At 39.6% G+C, this 21,216-nt stretch overlaps 1 protein-coding gene across 2 annotated transcripts; it reads right to left on the bottom strand.

Moving 5' to 3' along the window:
- Positions 1-766: 766 nt before the first annotated feature.
- rnf168.L (ring finger protein 168, E3 ubiquitin protein ligase L homeolog) lies at positions 767-16,901 on the bottom strand. 2 transcript variants are annotated; one of them, XM_018261840.2, is made up of 7 exons: positions 16,584-16,724; positions 12,942-13,255; positions 9,759-9,835; positions 8,759-8,938; positions 6,120-6,235; positions 5,362-5,425; positions 767-3,432 (listed from the first exon to the last, which is right to left on the bottom strand). In XM_018261840.2, the coding sequence occupies exons 2-7, from the start codon at positions 13,246-13,248 to the stop codon at positions 2,503-2,505; spliced, it is 1,674 nt and encodes a 557-aa protein (XP_018117329.1). In that variant the 5' UTR covers positions 13,249-13,255; positions 16,584-16,724; the 3' UTR covers positions 767-2,502.
- Positions 16,902-21,216: the final 4,315 nt, after the last annotated feature.

Below are 21,216 nucleotides of genomic sequence, written 5' to 3'. Positions count from 1 at the left end.
AACTAAAAATCAATTCATACTTAACGAGATTTTCTTTTCCTGGACTGCAACATGGCAGTGTGCACAGCTTCCCACCCTGTTTGGGGGTTGACTCCAGTAGGTCAAAGATGGCGGACAGGGGCGGAAGTAAATTTTCTATAGAGGGAAACCTGTCCAATCACCTGGCAGGGGGGATTAACCCATAGTGTGCCCACTGCCATGTTACAGTCCAGGAAAAGAAAATCTCGGTGAGTATGAATTGATTTTCTCGTTTGACAAGATTCTTTAATATTACTTGATTTGATATAAACTGTTGCTTAAGTATTCATTTTGGGGGGTATAGTTTTCCTTTAAAGGCTTCCTCCTCATGTTCTCAAACCATGCATCCTCCTTTCTTACCCATATTGGCCAATAAAACTTTTCCCAGTAATTTTCCTATACAGTACTATGAGCTTGAGGGGCAGGGCAAGACCAGTGCCCCAATATATAGGGAGAAGGGGCTCTAAACAGATATACTAATTTTAGACAATTGGTTCCAGGTATCTTAAAGTTAGTTTCCTGTCCTCCATCTTCTTATTCTGTTTTATTGACAAAGAAATATTACATTTAGATGGCAAGGCCGAATATGTTGGGGTGTTTAAATGTACAGTATTGGAATTTGCTCAAGTAAATGGAAACTGGTGTTGAATATAGTGAGCAAGGCATGTGCTGCTTCTGGCCAATTGTGTTACAGAGCCTACCTAAATAAAAAACAAAAGTGTAACACAATGTGTATTATTTTTTTTATTTAAGACATTACCAAGGAATGTCTGTTTTTAGAATATATGTCCAACCAATATTTAAGAACAATATGGGAAGCAAACGATAGGGTACGTCTTTCAATACAGTTGCCGTTTCCACTGTGTACGACAAGTCAGATGCATCAGAGGTTGAGTACAGACTGAATGGCAGAAAGCCCGTTGTAACCCTAAACCGTAGCATGTATTTTCACTGGTATAGTCAAAGTGAAAAGCAATTTAAAAATTCAGTTATATTCAAAGCTTACTTATTCAAAAGAGTCAGACATACTTCAAGGTCTGGGTGTGGATTTGATCGAGCATCAAGATTACAGGCAAAAGAGCAATGCATATTGACATTTTACAGTTGATAAAAACCAGAGATATGAATACATTTTTATAGTGTCATATTTTTGCATTCATTTCCCTTCCCACCACAGCTGTAGGGTGGCAAGGTGACAGGCCTATTATACCTGCTGGATGGCAAATAGTATTCAGCACATAAATGTTGTATTTGTGTTAAAACTACATTCAGTAATTAGAAACAAAACAGTGTATTCTCAAATCCACTTTGCTTTGAATACCTCAGGGCTTGAAGGCAGGATTTCATTTCAAGTGAGATCTGCAGTCTAAAATAACTGAACTGAAAAACCATATACGAAAAAAAAGCCTGTGTTATGATTACCCCCTGTGTAATTATTAACAAAAATAATACTAAACTTTGGTACATCACAGTAGCGAGCAAGTTAATGGAAATACTTTTTTTAAAATTTGTTTTCCCACCAGATCAGCTCTGAGCTTACAAGGTGCACTGGTAAATTGTGAAGAAATACCAGCATTGTAGTCGGTTCCTAAATTAGAAAAGATCAGTATTGAATGTGTAACGGTAAAACAGTAGAACCTAAACCATCATTTGAAAACAAAACCATAACCGGTAACATCACAAATGTAATTTATTCCTTTGAGGGGACATACCATTGTTTTAATCCTAAATATGCTTTCCTTGTTTGTTTTTTTTTTACTACGTTTGCTATCAGCTCTGCTGGGCTCAGCCATATCAAATTTCTAAATAAAGCTCAGCCTATTCTACAGTGTTCCTTAAAGCCATAGGCTTATGCCACATACAATGCATTCAGGGCCTATTTGCTACACTGGCACTATTCCTAAGGATAGCAGCAAGCAGTTGCATCAAATCTGTATATGTTTTTAATCCTACGACCTGCCAGTGCTTACAGCTAAATGCAACAGCAGAGCTAAGGGCTAACCTTTTACTATGAACATGTGCACATAACTGCCTTGTGTGGATGCCATTGACTAAGATGGGAAACATGACAGTTTTTTCTCTTGAAAACACATTTTTGGTTGAAAAAAAAGTTAGTTACAAGCACACCTAGCTATGTCCTGCTCTGACTAATCAGCCCTTGAGCTTAACAGACACATAGCATACAAGGGTTCAGGCATGATATGGCCACCTTTTTTTATTGTTCTCGTCACTGACAGCACAAACTATCAGAACAGCAAAAAGTGAAAAAAGCTACAGCTTCCCTTTATTTCCTTAGCTGCCAATGCATCATACACTAGCAGACATGTTCGATCAGCAGATGAGATTTCAAACAGCTCCAATTGCTTAACTGGCTGGTACACAGAATACATGGATTTCAGACCGTATCAGCAGGCTGGCATACCTGTACCAAAAATTATACAAAATGATTTTATAGGTATGTACCACAACAGTCTATAGAGAACTTTATTTTCCAGCGGACCTTTGAAATAGGTCCAGTATAGTTGGCTGCTTGTTAATTGGCTTCAAAACATTAATCCCATCAGAGGACCCCTCAGTATTGGCTACTGCCCTGCTTTGCCTGACTCTAGCAGATCTGACGCTATTTTTTCTGGAAGGCTTCTTGTTTTCATCTGGACTATATTCACTTTGTGTATTCCTACTATTATCTTGCACAGGGATTTCTTTACGAAGAGGCAACGGTGAATCCTGGCACTCTTGTAGTTTTAGGCACTCTTGTAGTTTTAGGCCCCTTTTAGTTCTCAGCTGATACTCATCTGGAGAACCCTTCCCTCGGTTTACTTGTTTCAGTTCTTGGTCCAACTCTCTTTGCAGCTGGAGGGCTAATAGCCTATCTTGTTCCTCCTGTCTCCTCCGCTCATACAGATTCTCTTCCAATTCAATTAATTTCCCTGCATGAACACTGGGTACAGGACAGTCCTCAGTCAGAGACAGCTTTTTCTTTTTTACATTTCGACAGCTCCCTGCTTTTTCTTCTAAATCAATAGAACAGTCTTCACATTTTCTTTTAAGAGTTCCTGTCATACCAAGATGCTTAGGTGTACTGCAGTTCATTGTATTACTCTCCATTCCGTTCTCTGGAGAATGGTAACCCCTTTCAGGGAATAATCCTGCCGTGGTACTTTGTTTTTTTATTGCCATGCTCTCTTCCATATCTATACTGTCCGAGCAAGAAGAATAAGTCCCATTGCAAACCTGACTCCTTTCAGAACAGCGATCCTGCTGGCTGGTTGTGTTAGACTCCACTTTATAGCAGTCAGACAAATATGGCATTATTAGCTCAACACCTCTCTCTTGTATTAAGCTGGTGGAAGGACATTGAGGTGAGAGTTCTGGCATTTCATCTTCACCCTCATCAAACACGATAAAACACTCCTTAAGGGGGGGGGAAAAAAAGCAAAATTCTCTTAGGTACATAAATTAGAAGATTTTCAGTATGATCATCAGTCCTGCCAATCCTGTTGAATCGCTGAAAGACACTAAGTTGTAAGACTCCAGACGCTTACTTCCTACCTCTGCCCGACCTCTTCTTCAAGACGGGTACTTTTGCTGTGCCCACTGCCATTTCAAGTCGTGTCCCAGGCATCCCCTGCACCTACTGAAACTGACCACATGCACAACACAGAAGTGCTGTACTGTGCATGCGCTCGCCAATAGTGTACAGGGGATGTCTGGGACAAATGAACAATATGGCAGCTTCGCACTTGTAGGAAAAATACTCGAGTCCAGTGAATTTTTCTTGAAGAGGAGCAAATACCCTGGTCTTTAAAGGAATTGTAGAGTGTGCAAAATAAATGTTTTGATTATAGTTAGTTAGCCAAAAATGTAACCTGTAAAGTCTGGAGTGACTGGATGTGTAACATAATAGCCAGAACACCACTTTACTACTCTCTTGGTTTCCACTGATAGGTTAACGATCAGTAACCAGAGACTTGAGGGGGGACCCACATGGGTAATAACTATTTGTTTCTGAATCTGAGCTGAATGCTCAATTGCAAATTCACTGAACAGTTATGTCCCATGTGGCCCCCCTTAAAGTCGATGACTAACTCAGAGTTAGAAAGCTGAAAAGCAGGAAGTAGTGTTCTGTGAGTCATCCAGTCACTCCAGCCTTTATACATTACATTTTCGGCTAACTAACTATATTAGAAACATTTTTTATTTTGCACAGCCTATCTATTTACCCACTTTTTATTTTTACACCGAACTGTTCCTTTAAGCAAAAATCTCTACACCTGCCTTTGTAAGATATTCAATATCTTCTAAAAATTATGCACTGAGAATTGTAACTCTATGGGAAATGCAGAAGAAATAAGGGTGGAGGAAAAAGTAACAGCATGCAATACTCAGGTAGACATATTCCCACTTTAAAGTGGTAGTTTACTTTTTTTTTTGGTAACTACCCCCATGTTGTTCCTAAAGGCAAAATAGCCATTTTAAATGTTTGCATTTCTAAAAATTCGAATTAGTATGATAACTTAGGTTTACTTAAATAATTTATACAATATGTTTATTTGATGCAGACAGAAACTGAAAAATACCACTCCGTGAGGAAGGTTCCTCATATGCCATAACTATTGGAAAATATAGCATCTTTTGCATTATTACCCAGCTAGTGTCTTAGCTGCCACTTATTTGGCTGCACCCACACGGTATAGTACAGAACATAAACAAAGATTCAATGCTAAACAATTTTCCATAAATACACTTTAACTTTATAGAGTTCTCCTAGGGCAACATTTAGTTTACCTTTTGTTTTTTTAGGACAACCTACATTTTCTAAGGGTCAGGGCACACGGCAGATTCAGGGAGATTAGTCGCCAGGCGACAAATCTCCTCTTCTTTGGGGCGGCTAATCTCCCCGATCTGCCTTACGCCGGCTAAAATGAAAATCGCCTTAAAGCAGGCGCTCTGAGTGATTCATTTTCCGGAGTTTCCTTGTGAGGCAATTACAGGTGACTTCAGAAAACAAACGCTCCGAGTGTATTTAAAAAAAAAATTTATTTTTAAATATAAGGATTTTTCTTTTTTAAATATGAGAGTCTGTGGTTTAAGATTGTAAATCAATCAAACAGCAGTCTTTATAATGACCAAAATGTGCCCCAGGATATATTCCTGCACTTCCCATATATCCCTTGTGTTTCTGAGGATGGGCATATGTGTGGTACAAAATATTCTTTGCTGTACTGTGCATGTGTCCAACTTAAATCAGCACAAGGTATACCAGGCTTTCCTCTGCCTTAAAAATAAAGCATTTAACAGATTGATAGTTTTAAACTACATATACAACATTTAGGTAGTTACCGAGCTGTCAGAATTCATGGATTCGTCAATTCCAACAACAGCCACGGCTCTTGGAGTAAGAAACCTATTCAGAAAAAAAAAAAAACTGCATTCAAAGAAAATACATTGTAAAAAGATATTAAAAAATAAAACACTTTTTTGTTTGTATGTTTCTACCCCTTCCCTTGAAAATAAAAAAAATAAAACATTTTGACAGAGCTTGACTTCCACTCAGCAGACAAATACTTGTCCCACTGTTCATGACAGTTTTTATAACACTGACAAAAAAGGGCCACATTTCACCAATCTGTATCCACCGTAGGAGCAAAACTTTATGGCCAGGACAAGTGCAGTCAGTGTCTTTCTGTGTACATAGTTCTTCCTAATAAAGGGTGACTAAATAATTTTTATTTTCTATTTCTTTAATGGATATTTCAATTCTTCATTGTTTACCATAGCTTCTATAAAGGGGTTACTAACTCACACTGCATCATTAGAGACATGGCCAGTCAAACATAAATGAGGGACTATATAGCAAAGAGAATTACCGTAGTAGTTTTATTTGCACCGTGTACAGACGATACTATACAACAGTGACGGTATAAGCATTACATTAGCGGCCCTGTTTTATCATATAGCAAATTGTTTCCCAAAGGCTTCAAATGAATAGAGACCCAATCTAGAATTAGTTTCTAGATGTTTGAAATGCAACAAATAAAGCACCCAACTCAAAATGGTACATGTCTGTAATAAAAACCCATTTGCATTTGCTACCTTACCTTTCTATATCTCCAGATACTCTCTGCTTGTTTTTCACATTTTTGCTGGACTTAGAGACCACCACTTTCTTTGAAGTCACAGATGACACTGAAGAACAGGAGGCATTTGACACATCCTTTATGAACAGAATACGAAAATAATAGTTTAGTTGGAATGTCAGTTTTTTTCTGCATTTTACTACTGCATTTTGCACCCGGTGTGATTAAATTTTTCCCATCTAAGCAGCTGTATGCATCTGCCAGATGTGAATAATAAAAACAAAATACATACATTTTGGGGAATAAACGTATCTGAAAACAGACACGCCTGTGTCTCATATACTGTTCTGAAAATGGCTTCCTTTTCATTTCAACTGGACAGGAGCCAATGATATGCGCTTGTTTACATTTATCACTGCTTGGAGGGGTTTTCACCATCTTAGTTTTTATGTACCCTTTTCCAGAATAGTGCACAATTTGAAAGGGCTTGCAAGATTTGTTTAAGAATGAGCATAATTGCAATTTTTATTAAAATGTTTTAAAGAGTGAAATGCTGGTGTAGGAGTGCAGCCAAATCCAGAACTGGGGTCACCAGATAGACCTGACGAGATAACATGAGAGTACATCAGTTAAGAAAGAGTAGACTGATGCAACAAAGGATTCCTGTGAAAAGGGACGTTGGCAAATGATGAATAGGAAGAGGGGGCACAGACAAAAGAGTGACAATCTGACAGAGAAGTGTATGGGGAGAAGGTAGTGTTACACAAAATGCATTGATTGGGGGAAGGACTTTTCATAAGACGTGGTGGGGAAGTGTTGGTACAGTGTTGGTAATTATATAATTACAGGCAGATGTAACAAATGGGCAGTGGGCAACAAGCGTGACTACAAACTTGCTAAAAGTAAAAGATCCACTCGATATCCCAATTCTAAGTATATCTTTTCAATTGGGTTCTGAATTGTGTGTGTGTGTAAGTATGAGTCATAATTTAAAGGACCAGTAACATCAAAAAATTTTATTTAAAGGGATACTGTCATGGGAAAAACATTTTTTTTCAAAATGAATCAGTTAATAGTGCTGCTCCAGCAGAATTCTGCACTGAAATCCATTTCTCAAAAGAGCAAACTGATTATTTTATATTCAATTCTGAAATCTGACATGGGGCTAGACATTTTGTCAATTTCCCAGCTGCCCCAAGTCATGTGACTTGTGCTCTGATAAACTTTAATCACTCTTTACTGCAAGTTAGAGTGATATCACCCCCTCCCTTCCCCCCCCCTTCCCCCCCCAGCAGCCAAACAAAAGAACAATGGGAAGGTAACCAGATAACAGCTCCCTAACACAAGATAACAGCTGCCTGGTAGATCTAAGAACAACACTCAATAGTAAAAACCCATGTCCCACTGAGACACATTGACAGTATCGCGTTAAGAAATCCATCGCCGCACAGGCACAGCATGGGAGGGAGAGAGAGAGAGAGAGAGAGAGAGAGAGAGAGAGAGAGAGAGAGAGAGAGAGAGAGAGGGAGAGGGAGAGGGAGAGGGAGAGGGAGAGGGGGAGGGGGAGGGGGAGAGAGAGAGAGAGAGAGAGAGAGAGAGAGAGAGAGAGAGAGAGAGAGAGAGAGAGAGAGAGAGAGAGAGAGAGAGAGAGAGAGAGAGAGAGAGAGAGAGAGAGAGAGAGAGAGAGAGAGAGAGAGAGAGATATATATATATATGCAGGGGGAGGCAGGCAATCTACATGAACGGCTGGGTAAAGTAGCAGGGAGAGAGAGAAATGCAAGGGGAAGCCGGGAATCGAACAGAACAGCAACAAAAGATAGAAATGCTGGGGGAAAGAGAGGAAACCAATGAGGGCTGTGTGGAGTACAACACTGGGGGCTAAAGACTGTCACAAAACCGGAAGTGACATCTCAAACCAGGAAGTCGGGTGCGAGCACGTAAGGGAGAAGAAGGAGAACAAGCAAGGAGATGGCGGAGACCCTGCCGGTTTTCGTTTTTTCTGATGTCTTACCCAAACAGGAAAGATCAGCATATTGGAGGTAAGTAATGTATATGCATTTTTTTTTTCTAAAAATAAAAAATGGTGTTACTGGTCCTTTAATGATTGGCTGTTAAAGGAAAACTATACCCCCCAAACAATGTAGGTCACTAGAAAAAGATATTGCATAAAATAGCTCATATGTAAAACCCTGCTTCATGTAAATAAACCATTTTCATAATAATATGCGTTTCTAGTAGTATGTGCCATTGAGTAATCAGACATAGAAAATTGCCATTTTAAAAAATAAGGGCCGCCCCCTGGGATCATACGATTCACTGCGCACACAAACATACTAACAAAGCATACTTGTTAGGTCACATAAGCCAATTAACAGACAGAGTTCTGTCTTTTGCTTCAACACTTCTTCCTGTTACAGTTAGAGTTGTAGTATTTCTGGTCAGGTGATCTCTGAGACAGCACACAGACCATCACTAAATGGTGGTTCAAGGCAAGAGATGTAAAAGGGCAAGATTTACTTAAATATATAGACTAGTTTGGTAAGATTCTTTAATATGCTATTTAATATGATGTAAACTGTTGCTTAAGTATTCATTTTGGGGGTATAGTTTTCCTTTAAGTATAGGAACATAATTGTGTGCGTTCAGAGTCCTCCAATTACCAAATCTACACTGAGTGTCCGAGCCAATTCCTCATCTATTTTCAGCTGCTCCTCCATCTCCCTCTGCACGGCTTCTGAATGAAGACGATCTTGAGCTGCTTCTTCTGCTAAAAGCTTTTGGATGTAATCCTCACTTGCCTTTCTCTCTGCCTCTTCTTGAGCCAAGCGTTCAGCTTCTATCTGAAAAGATCAAGAATTGTTGCCAAGATATTGTTAAGCTGGCCATAGACGTGTAGATTTACTTTCATATCGGACGAACGATCGTTTGGTGCCCTCTCCCAACCTGCCACTAACCATTCAGATCATATAAAGTAGTAAAAGAACAGATCAGACGATGTTCTGCCCTGACAGCAAAGTTATGTCCGACAAAAGCTGGTGACAGTCTCCCACTGATATCGGCAATAGATGCAGAGATATTATCGGTAGCAGACAAATTTTCTAACCTGTCCGAATTACTGAACGACCGATCACCATGGCACGAAAAATGTTGGGACACTACACACGGACCGAAAATCGTACTAAAAGATTCGTACAATCAAATCTTTGCATCTATGGCCAGTTTTAGACCTCTTTTAATGCCTTCAGTATAATTCACTGGGCATGCTCATTACAGTGAAGGCCGAAATTAGGACACAAAAAGACTCCTTTTTCACTTTACTTTGCATGCCTGTAGTCTTGAACTGCTACAGTGATTTATCTTTAGTTAACTCAGACAATATACTTGAGTATGCTGGAAGCTGTAATCAAGCAAAATCTGGCTGCAGCAATACCACTACAAAGCATACCCATATGTAAATTCATCTTCCAAAGGGCCTATTTATTTCTACCGATTAGGAGATAAAAGCCCCAGTATGCTCACCCGCATCAGTCTTTCTGCAGCAGAAGATAATAGGGAGCAACTTCATAAAGAAAAAAAGATGCATTTACACTGGAAAGTAAGTACACTTTAGGGATTGACTTTACATTTCCTTTTTACAGAACGGTGAAGAACTCTCCTTACCTTGCTAACCTCAGCTTCATATTCCTGTCTGATTTCTCCTGGTTGACATAAAAGTGGAGCTGGACAAGATGCTAGCTCTGCATCAAAAACAAAGTAGAGAAATGTAACTGCTGTTCTGCAAACCTGATAATTGCTATTTGCAAAGTTCTACCATTAAAAGTAGGGTTATATTGTCAATAGCCGTTTATAAATAATGTTAAATCAAGCAGTGTAGTTTGTGGTGAGATTTGAGGCCGTATTCACTTATCAGTTTTAAACATGTTATCCAAAATATGAATACAATGCATAAGGAGCACAATAAAGACATATATTGCATGCATTTGTTTATAAATGCAACAGGTATTTCTATTTTATCGATTCAAAATATAAAGTCCCAAACCAAGTGTAATCCCCAGTTCAGTAACGTGTAGGTTCTCTTCGACCTCTAAGAAAATCAGTTGTTTCAAAAGGTTTTACTGATCATACCTCGAAAAAAAGGAAATGGAGAAAAAAACAATATATATATATATATATATATATATTAGCTTTCTTTGTATTACACTTCAGTGTAATTGCACACATTTACCAGTGTTATTTTTCCATTACTTATTTTACTTATTGCTCTCTTTGTGACCAGGAACGAAGAGGGTAACGGAGGACTGAGGAATGCCCGAGAATATTTGGTTTTAAAGTGGAACATTTTAAGTGCAATATATTTTTATTAAAGAGTCATAAAACGTTTCCGCACATGTTACTCTTTATTATACAAAGGAGGAGTTCCGGGAACAACTATACTTTTGATGAGTGAAACATAACCTATGCGATTCTGAGTATAATCGACCACCAGAAATATCGCTATTTGGCATGTGGGCATTAACCTACTCTACTGTTCCCTTCCTAAAAACATGGTTCACTATAACTGATGGTGTATGTTTGAAATTTAATTCACTTGCACATTAAGGTCAAAGTGGCAAATAGAACACTGATAAGCGTGAATGCAATTAAACGGAGGTGTGGATTTTACAAAGAACGCTACACTATATATTTTTTCTTGTTTTTTTTTTAAGGTACGATCAGTAACACCTTTCGGAACAATTGAATTTATATTTTATTGCATGATCAGTCTCAAAAAAAAATATAATAATCTAAACTCACACGAGTACAAACAGGCAAAGTATAGTGGAAGAAATGAGTGCAGGACCTGGGATTTCAAGTACAAAGTAGCCCAAACATAAATAGTAATAAATAGTGACTACCTATGATATCTTACAGCGGCCCCCCCCCCTGGCATTTGCCTTCACCCAGTCCAGGCCTGAGTTGATGCATTTAGATGCGCTCAAACCTATGTCTAATATGCTTGTCAAACTCACAAAACCCACTGATGCTCAAAAGTCCTAAAATGGCCAGACCCTGGCTGACATTAGTTGCCAACTGCAGCAATTCAAGATCAAGTTGGCAGCTTCTTGGCCCACGTATGCATTCCAAAATGAGGGCCTGCCAGACAGATACAGTATTTGGCTGGGAATCAACCAGATATCAATTAGGTAGTTTTGAAAATCACAATGGCTGATGACCAAATACAGTGGAACCTCAATTTTACATCCCCCGTTTTTAAGTTTTCCCTCATTTTACATTGTTGTTTTATGGTCCCACCTATATATTATGCATAATACATTTCCCTGATTTTACACCATTTGTTCTGGTCCCCTGAAAAAATTTAAAATGGGGGTTCTACTGTAGGACCACTGTCATGGGCGTCTCCTGGTGGGGTCTGCATAAACCGCTACTGCTAACCAATCCGAAGTTCAAAGTTCAAACCAGGCAATTTGCCCATCACCTGGGTTGTGTGTATGGCCAACTTACATTTGCATGCCTCCAAAAAAACAGGGATATATCTGTGCACACTGAGGTATTTACCTGTAAATACTACAATGAGGAACAACATTTTGAAATATATTCATCATGATATTTATACCACAGCTCTATTGACGAAGACAGGGCTGTGCAATCCAGTGTCTTATATATCAGACATGCACAGGAATTTGCCTGTGGTCTGGTAGGGATACTAGTAGCTCATAGACAGTTCATATTTTAGGTTCAGGTCAAAACATATGGCATCAGACTATTTTTGCCCGATAGTTAGCAATGTACATTCTATATTTGACTTCCTCCAGCAGAAAAAAAATGCAATAGGGTGAGCACCGCCTGGAGTTTTATAAAGTTACAATCTTGTCAATCATTTTCTGTGACCTGTTTAGAGACTGCCCTGCGTTGTCTTATTTTAAAGGGATACATTTCAAATACAAAAAAAAGGGGGTTGTGGTGCACTCCTAAGGCTAAGTTGAATTGTTTTTAAGTATAATGGAAGTGCTACTGATTTGGCCAATTAATCAATGCACATTCCTTGGTCCCCTGTCTAAGTAATTCTGTATATATGCAAGTGCGTGTGTTTACAAAAACAGAGTTTTTTGTTACAGCGTTATGATCATAAAGTTGATAAGCCACTAATACATAAACTTTACTTTGCCTTCACTATGGTTTTTCCATTATTTCATTGTTTTTTAAAAAATGGACGTTGGTTTGGGCAGTCTCTCTTAAAATCTGCAAGCTAGTGGCAGGGGAGAATCTAGCCCTCAGACTGAAACCAAGGTTCAAGAGATAGTTTACTCCAAGTAATGCTACTATGCAGAGAGGTACAAGACCTTTTATACTATGACCAGAGGTAAACAAGTTAGGGACCACCGTGTTGGGTTTACCTCAACGTGCTATGGTGGCTTACCAACTTAATAATCATAACTTTGTAAACAAAAATTACTTAGACAGGGGACCAGGGACTGTGCATTGATTAATTGGCAAAGTCAGTAGCACTTCCATTGTACTTAAACATATTTTGACTTAGCCTTAGGAATGCATGCACAACCCCCCCCCCCCTTTTCTATTATTTTAAAGGGACCTGTGTTGGACAGATACTGCTTATGAACACTTAGAGGCCCATTTATCAAAGTCTGAATTTATATAATTATTTTCTTTAAAATACTTAGACCAAATCCGCACGGGTTTCCCTCCCTTATTTATAAATACATTTTCCCGAGAATTTTATGTACAGGAAAAAACCCCAAAAAGATAAATCGGATTTTATAGTCAAAAAAAACCCACAAACTTTTCAGGTTTTTGGCATTCGGAGTATAATAAATAACCCCTTACCGTCTGCAAGATCATCAGATTCTTGCCCACTGGCACGACGCTGACATTCTTTTGGGTACTGCTTTTGTATTCTCTCCCACAACTCTGTGTTAACCAAAGTCCGAGTGCGGGAATGGAGGCGAGCCCAAGTTGATACCCGCTTGCGGCAAAATGGACAGCACAGGCTGGCTTTTTCCACAGTCATCTGGAAGCAAGGGTTGCACAGCGTGTGTTTGCAGGGTAAGGTCACAGGTTCCAAAAGGATCTCCTGGCATATTGGACATATACACTCTGACCGGGGCAAAGGAAGAGTCTTCTCTTTTGTCATCCTGGATCTATAAAAATGTAAACACCGGTTAAAAAAAAGCAAAATTATACCAAGCATTAAGCTATTCAAATCCTGATAAAATATTTTGTTACATATATGCTGACGGACAGTAATGACTCGTATAATTGTTCTGTGGATATTGGTTGGTTGGTTCTTTAGTTGGCCACGTTTGAAAATTTTATCAATAAAAATATTTAGCAATATATGTTTAGAGGTGCAGAAAACCTACAGTTACCCCTACATAGAGTAGCCAAACTCTCGCTAGATCATATATCAGGTTTGTACACTCAGAAAAAAAAATTTTGTCTTAGACTCAGGTGGTATCACAAAAAATCTTTTTACTGTTTAAAATGATCAATCTGGCAATTACAACAATGTTTACATAAAAATCCAGCATACATAACGGTGATATACATACCACCCAACGGTATATACAAGGCAGAAGGAAAGCAACAAGCAGCGGATACACCTGCCAAAATATGAATGACCCCGATGTTTAGTCACAGCGGCCTTTGTCAAGGGCCGAAAGGTTGGGGTCACTCATTTTGTACACACCGTTGGGTGGTATGTATATCACGGTTATATATGCTGGACTTTTCTGTAAACGTTGTAAGACAAACGTTTTTTTTCTGAGTGTGCAAACCTGATATATGATATAACGAACAACAGATGTCTGTCCATACAAATAAGACAATACACAGTGGTTAGTACCGCTGCCTTTCTGAGTACAATTCTGATGCAGGAACTATCTACAAGGAGTTTGTATGTTCTCTGCGTCTATGTGGGTTTACTCCACACTTCAAATACACTCATACATACTGACCCTAGTGAAGGTGTGTGATATAATATGGGACCTTAGAGTGTTAGCTCCACTAGGAGAGACTGATGCGAATAACAGGAGATATCTAGAATCTGCTAAATAAATGCATCATCACAATATAAAAATAAAAGATGCTAAGAGGACAGCCAATTTTTATATAAAAACCTCACATTTAAAAAGGTAAAGTAATTTCCTAAATATAAATCTTAGCTTAAGTTATCTCGAAGAGTGTGGCCTGGTGTGTTACTTGTCAAGGTCCTCTATGGCAGTTCCCAGGCTGAAGACATCAGATGAGACAATCATTTATTTATAAGTGAGGTTTCCTCTTGGAGATTTTGCAACGGAAACATATAATGCAACACTGACCATTTTTAGAAAGAAATGTATAAATTTAAAGGAACAGTTCAGTGCAAAAATAAAAACTGGGCAAAATAAAAAATGTTTCTAATATATTTAATTAGCCAGGACTGTAATCTATAAAGATTGGAGTGACTGGATGTCTAACATAAAATAGCTTTTCAGGTCTCTAACTGTGAGTCAGTGACTTTATGGGGAGCAACATGAAACATAACTGTTCAGTGGGTTTACAATTGATCCTCAGCATTCAGCTCAGATTCAGATGCCAAAAGTTATGACCCATATGCCCCCACCCCTCAAGTCTCTGATTGGTTACTGCCTGGTAACCAATTAGTGCAAAGCAAGAGAGCTGAAAAGCAGGAAGTAGTATTCTGGCTATTATGTTACACATCCAGTCACTCCAGCCTTTATACATTACATTTTTGGCTAACTATATAATTATTTTGCAGTCTATTTACCCAGTTTTTATTTTTATACTGAACAATTCCTTTAAGTGCTTTGGCACCGTGGGTTGTTTAGCAGACAGACAGCTCATCGCCTGATATAGAATATATGAAAAAATATGTATTTTAGGCTAAAACTACAGGAGAATTTGATCAGATTTTTGTGGCGCAGATTTTATCTGATCTTATCATTCAACTGCACACAACACCATGCAACAGCACAAGATTTGTATTATCCTATAAAATCTCATCCCACTTCAGTGAGAAAGTAAAGTCGGATGGCGTTGTTTGTTCATACATCTGCATGTGACAACTTAAATCAATTGCGAAAAAAAAAGGGGGGGTCAAACACCATCAATGTTCTCTCGTTGGATGAAGAAACAGCATGACAGTGTTCCTATCCGACGGTCAGATTGTATCAGATTGGAAAACTTCACATGTAGTTTACACATAAGATTATTATATCAGTCCAATTATATTTTGACCCACGTGACTACATCTGACGATCCAACACCATCTTACAAAATCTCCAGTGGATTTAAGCACATAGCAGTGTCAGGGAGCCATCTGTGCATAAAACAATTGCATTAGTTACTTTGTATGGAGGTGTACAGTCACTGGCCTGTGCATTTAGTACGGCACTTTTCATTCATTCCTTCCAAGAGCCCTGTTACTTAAGATGGCCATAGACTCAAAGATCTCATTGTACGAATCGAGGATTCGTACGATTTTTGGAACGTGTGTGGAGAGTCCCGACATTTTTCGTCCTGCAGAGATAGATCGTTTGGTCGATCGGACAGGTTAGAAAATTTCTGAAGGCTGCGGGGCCTATCGTACGATTTTCAGTGGGAGACTGTCACTAGCTTTGTCTATCGTACGATTGCTGTCAGGGGCAGAACATCGGCTGATTTGTTCTTTAACTACTTTATTTGGTCAGAATGGTAAGACTTTGATCTGAATGGTTAGTGGCAGGTCGGGAGATGGGAAAGGCCGATCGTACATTGATTCGTACGATTGGAACTTTGCGTCTGTGGTCAGCTTTGCCTCTGCCAGATAGAGTTGCCAGCTGGACAGTATTTTACTGGCCTGGCAGGTAAAATGGTTGATCCCAATGTTATTACAGGTATAGGATCCCTTATCCGGAAACCCGATATCCAGAAAGCTCCGAATTACAGAATGGCTGTCTCCCATAGACTCCATTTTATCCAAATAATCCAAATTTTTAAAAATGATTTCCTTTTTCTCTGTAATAATAAAACAGTACCTTGTACTTGATCCCAACTAAGATATAATTAATCCTTATTGGAAGCAAAACCAGCTTATTGGGTTTATTTAATGTTTAAATTAATTTCTAGTAGACTTAAGACATGAAGACCCAAATTACAGAAAGATCCATTATCCGGAAAACCCCAGGTCCCGAGCATTCTGGATAACAGGTCCCATACCTGTATTAGGGAAAAATTAAAAATATATGGGAAGGCCGGTATTTTTTTCAAGAAAACTTGGCAACCCTACTGCCAGATTGTCACCCCCCCCCCAACTATTGGTCTAATCCTGCAGACACACAGTTAAGTTTGGGACCAATGCATCTGGTATTTTAACTGGAGTATTTGTTGTATAGGAAAGACTGGAGGCATCGCTCAGGCGTGTGAGGGGATGAAATAAACCAGGAATGTCCAACCTGCAGCACCTCCATCATGTATGATGAACTATACCTTCCAAACCATCAGACACAGTCGACCGGTTCCAGGTTGGAGCTAGACCATGCTTTGCTATTGGCCGCTGATCATTTGAGAACATGTAAGAACATGTCAGCCCAGGCCCAGCAATCTGTAGAGTTCTCCGGAAGTAGAAGCACTTACCCCGGACGTTCGGCCATTCATGCTCTAGCAGTACAGTCTCTCGGGGGGAACTTCGGTCTCCCAGATTCCTGAGCCACCGTATAAAATACTACCCCCACAAACACTAGTACGGCCCCTGCCTGACGGACACAGCGCGCCAATTCCCTGCGCGCCTCCAGCAGCTATCAGCCAATGAGCGCAGAGACAGGCTGCAGACTCCCGGACGTGGAGGCGGCCAATAAAAACATGAGAGACGCTGATTGGCTGGCTGTGCGTTGCCGCCAATATTTATTTGCTCTCAGAGTTCAGAAGCCAAGAAAGTTTGTTCTGCTTTAGTTTAGCAAGTCAGAACTTGTTTGTGGGGAGAGGAGAACGGAAACGACATTTGCACAATAATCAGGATCCTTCACTGGAGAAAATATATAGATAGAGCTTATTCTCTTCTCTTAGGGGCATATTTATCAAGGGTCGAATATGAAAAACTTTGAAATTTCCAAATCAAAAAGACCAACCGAAATATAGTCGTTTTTTTCTTTTTTGGCCTAAAAGGTCCGTTTTCGACCGAATAGGTCCGTATTCGGCCTAATTCGAATCATACCAATTAATAGCGCATTCGACCGAATTCAATTCAAAGTTTTTACCAAAAAAAATTAGAATTTTATTGAACTCTAGGAGGCTAAAACAACAATTCAGCAGGTTTTAGATGGCGAATGGTCGAAGTACATGATAAATTCGATGTTCTAATTTTCAAATTTTTTCCCAATTCGAATAGAATTTGGACTATTCACTAGTCAAGATACACAAAAATAGCTCGAAATTCAAATGTTTTTTAATTTGAAAATTCACCTCCACCTTTGATAAATCTGCCCCTTAGTCTCTTCATTATGTTATAATAACCAAAAAAACACATCGTATTAGATTATAGTACTTCAATTAATTACTAAAGTTTTAAGGGTAAAGATTTAACCTAAATCAAACATGATCTATGAATTAAAATATTTATAAATATATATAAAATATACTTAGGAGCAGTGCAATGCCAAGCAGACTGGGTTCCCTAGGCAACACTGTAAGCTATCTCACTAGGGTTGCAACCTAAATCTGGACAGGTAGGCATGGATTTGTGGCGAGGCCACAAAGGCCCGTGCTTATGGCACCAAAATTTTATGCTGCCCAGCCGCATCCTATGGAGCTCTGGGGACTCAAAATCGCCAGTGCTCTGGTGCTTGAGAGTGCATGGGTAGGGTGCGTGTGCTAAGAAGCCGGAGCTAGGGCCATGTGTCCTCGAGGGGGGCGTACTCAAGTGAACTGGCCAGAGCTGGGACAATGTGGCCTTGGAGCTCCGCTTTGAGAAATCCAGCCCTGTGGACCAGGACCGGACGGGCAATCTGTGGGTTCTGGAAAATGCCAGAGGGGCTTCTGTAAGATGCCATAGACAGTCACTATTTATTGGGCCTGTGGGTGCTATTTGGGCCTCTGTGTACCTGAAATGCCAGGGCCTAGTTTAATTCTCAGTCCGGACCTGCTGTGGACGGGAAGGAGTGATGACATGGGGAAGGTCCGTAACACTTGAGGTGCAGACCAGTGTAATCCAGGGGTGTGTACAAAGGGCTATATGTTATATACTAGTATAGAACATATAAAACATTGTTAATGCTTTCCAACTGAATTGAAGACTTAATGAGTGATACAAACGTTACTTAAACCTTGAGCCATGTTGTTTTCACTGACTCTGAGGAAGTGCCGAGCATTACGGCAAGAAGCGCGTAAGTCCAGTGCACCCACCGCACAAATATTATACCACTGTCTGTGTGTGCAATATTAAAGCCGCTTTTCAAAGATAAAGACTGTGTCCCCTCGTGGATTTCCAGGACAGCGCCCAATAATGCAGGAGTCTTAAGAGTCAAGAAGTGTACCGGCGCGGAGTAGCCGGTGTCTCGCGAGGGCAGCGTCTGGACAGATAGAGGAACCGGGTGAGCTCCGATGCAGTCCGCATTGCATTTATCCCTTTATAAAAAATGTGTGTACAAAGGGGCCTGCCCCCTCAGCAGATTTATTTATTTTCAATAAAAAAAGAGTGTAAAAAAAAGCAGTATAAAATCACAGATACCCACACATTAATCTTATCCAAGTGCATATGTCAACATTCCCTATGTTTGGTCAGTTGCAGTTTTATCATTGTATACGTGATGCCGAAGCAGAAAGAAGATAGCACTGACAGTATTTTTTTTATAGAAAGTGGCAACAATGGTACTAGGATAAACACACCAGCATGCGTTTAAATGGGCACATGACAAAGATCTAATTGGTGGGACCCCTTTGGTCTGAAATATGAGACAAAACGTACCTATACTATAGCAGGTGTACTTGAATATAATAAAGGCAGGCAATAGAGAGATGTGCTGTGCTTACTGAATAACACGTGAGGTCCAGGTGCACAATCCTGGACCATGAGCCATGAAACCAATAACTATAAAAAGAAGACATCTCTACAAAATATATCAGGTTTTTATTAAAATGATCCCTTAGGGACATATGTTTCAATAGAAATTGAAGTGGAAAAAAAAATTAATTAAAACAGTTATGTTGTAGAGCTTCTCCAGTTGGTTGATATTTAGGGTCTGCCATTTCCGGGCTGTGCATTTTAATGGAGCAGGTCAGGCTTTGGGGGCAAATTAATGCAGTGGTAGAAAGACTTGTCACAGCAAGTGACCAGGAGATAAGGCCTTGAATCAATGAGACTCCTGGCAAATTCAGGGGAGTTGTCATGTGTACAAATGCCCATTTTCTTCATTAATTTAAGGAAATGTAGACCTTTCATACACATAAATGCAAGGTTATGCACTTTGGCAAAAATAATATAAATGCAAGTTATGCACTAAATGGCAGTGTGTTGGGAGTTTCCTTAAATGAGAAGGATCTAGGGGTCTTTGTAGATAACACGTTGTCTATAACTCTGGGCAATGTCATTCTGTGGCTACTAAAGCAAATAAAGTTCTGTCTTGCATAAAAAAGGGCATTAACCTCTTTATAGGTCCCTGGTGAGGCCTCATCTGGAGTATGCAGTGCAGTTTTGGACTCCAGTCCTTAAGAGGGATATAAATGAGCTGGAGAGAGTGCAGAGACTAAGTGCAACTAAATTGGTTAGAGGGATGGAAGACTTAAATTATGAGGGTAGACTGTCAAGGTTGGGGTTGTTTTCTCTGGAAAAAAGGTGCTTGCGAGGGCACATGATTACACTTTACAAGTACATTAGAGGACATTATAGACAAATAGCAGGGGACCTTTTTACCCATAAAGAGGATCACCGTAACCAGAGGCCACCTCTTTAGACTAGAACAGGGGTAGGCAACCCGCGGCTCCGGAGCCTCATGCGGCTCTTCATCCGGCTTGCTGCGGCTCAGTATGCGGCTTTGCCTATCACGTCATCTATACAGCCCTCACACCTGCTGGTGGCTTCTTGAGTGTGTGACCGCGGAAAGCTAACGGCTAGCTTACCGCGGTTGCACACTCAGGAAGCCGCCAGCAGGTGCGAGGGCTGTATAGATGTCCCAGGAGTGACAGGCAAGACCGAGCCGCAGCAAGATGATTCATCATGGTCCTTACCGCGGTCACACACTCAAGACGAGAGGGAAGATCAGCAGAAGTCACATTAAACAGATGAGAACACTAGCATTTAATAAGGCTATTCAGTGTTTAATTTATTTCAAAGTAGGCCTACACATACACACTGCACTTCTGTTTGTTGTATTCTGTTGTTGTAACAATTAAAATTAAAAAAGGTTAAAACTTTTAAAAGTTTATAAGCTGTGTTGTATGTTTTGCGGCTCCAGACTATTTTTCTTTAGTGGAAAAGGGGCAAAATGGCTCATTTGATAGTAAAGGTTGCTGACCCCTGCACTAGAAGAAAAGAACTTTCATTTGAAGCAACGTAGGGGGTTCTTCACAGTCAGGACAGTGAGGTTGTGGAATGCACTGCCGGGTGATGTTGTGATGCTGATTCAGTTAATGACTTTAAGAATGGCTTGGATAATTTTTTGTACAGACATAATATCAAAGGCTATTGTGATACTAAACTCTATAGTTAATATAGATATGGGTATATAGAATTTGTATGAAAGTAGGGAGGGGTATGTGTATGGATACTGGGTTTTCATTTGGAGGGGTTGGACTTGATGGACTTTGTCTTTTTTCAACCCGATTTAACTATGTAACTATGTAAAATTGATCAGAGTGCTATTCTAAGCACTTTTGCCATTTCTTTTTTGAAGATCCAAGAGAAGAATGGCATTGAACTGCTCAGAAATGACATGAGAAAAGGTATTTTATTTTTCCTAAAGAGAGCAACATTAGAACAGCTAATTTACTTTCACTGCTGTCACTTTCTTCATTAACAGATCACAGTGAGAAAACTGACCAGCATTTGACACTGTTGTTACATGGTTTATTATTTAAGCAGTATTATCCATGAGTAATCAGGTGCAAAGTAACAAGGCACATACAAAAG

Source organism: Xenopus laevis, chromosome 5L, assembly GCF_017654675.1.
Source record: "Xenopus laevis strain J_2021 chromosome 5L, Xenopus_laevis_v10.1, whole genome shotgun sequence".
Lineage (NCBI taxonomy): Eukaryota > Metazoa > Chordata > Amphibia > Anura > Pipidae > Xenopus > Xenopus laevis.
This window is presented reverse-complemented; position numbering and strand designations above follow the sequence as displayed.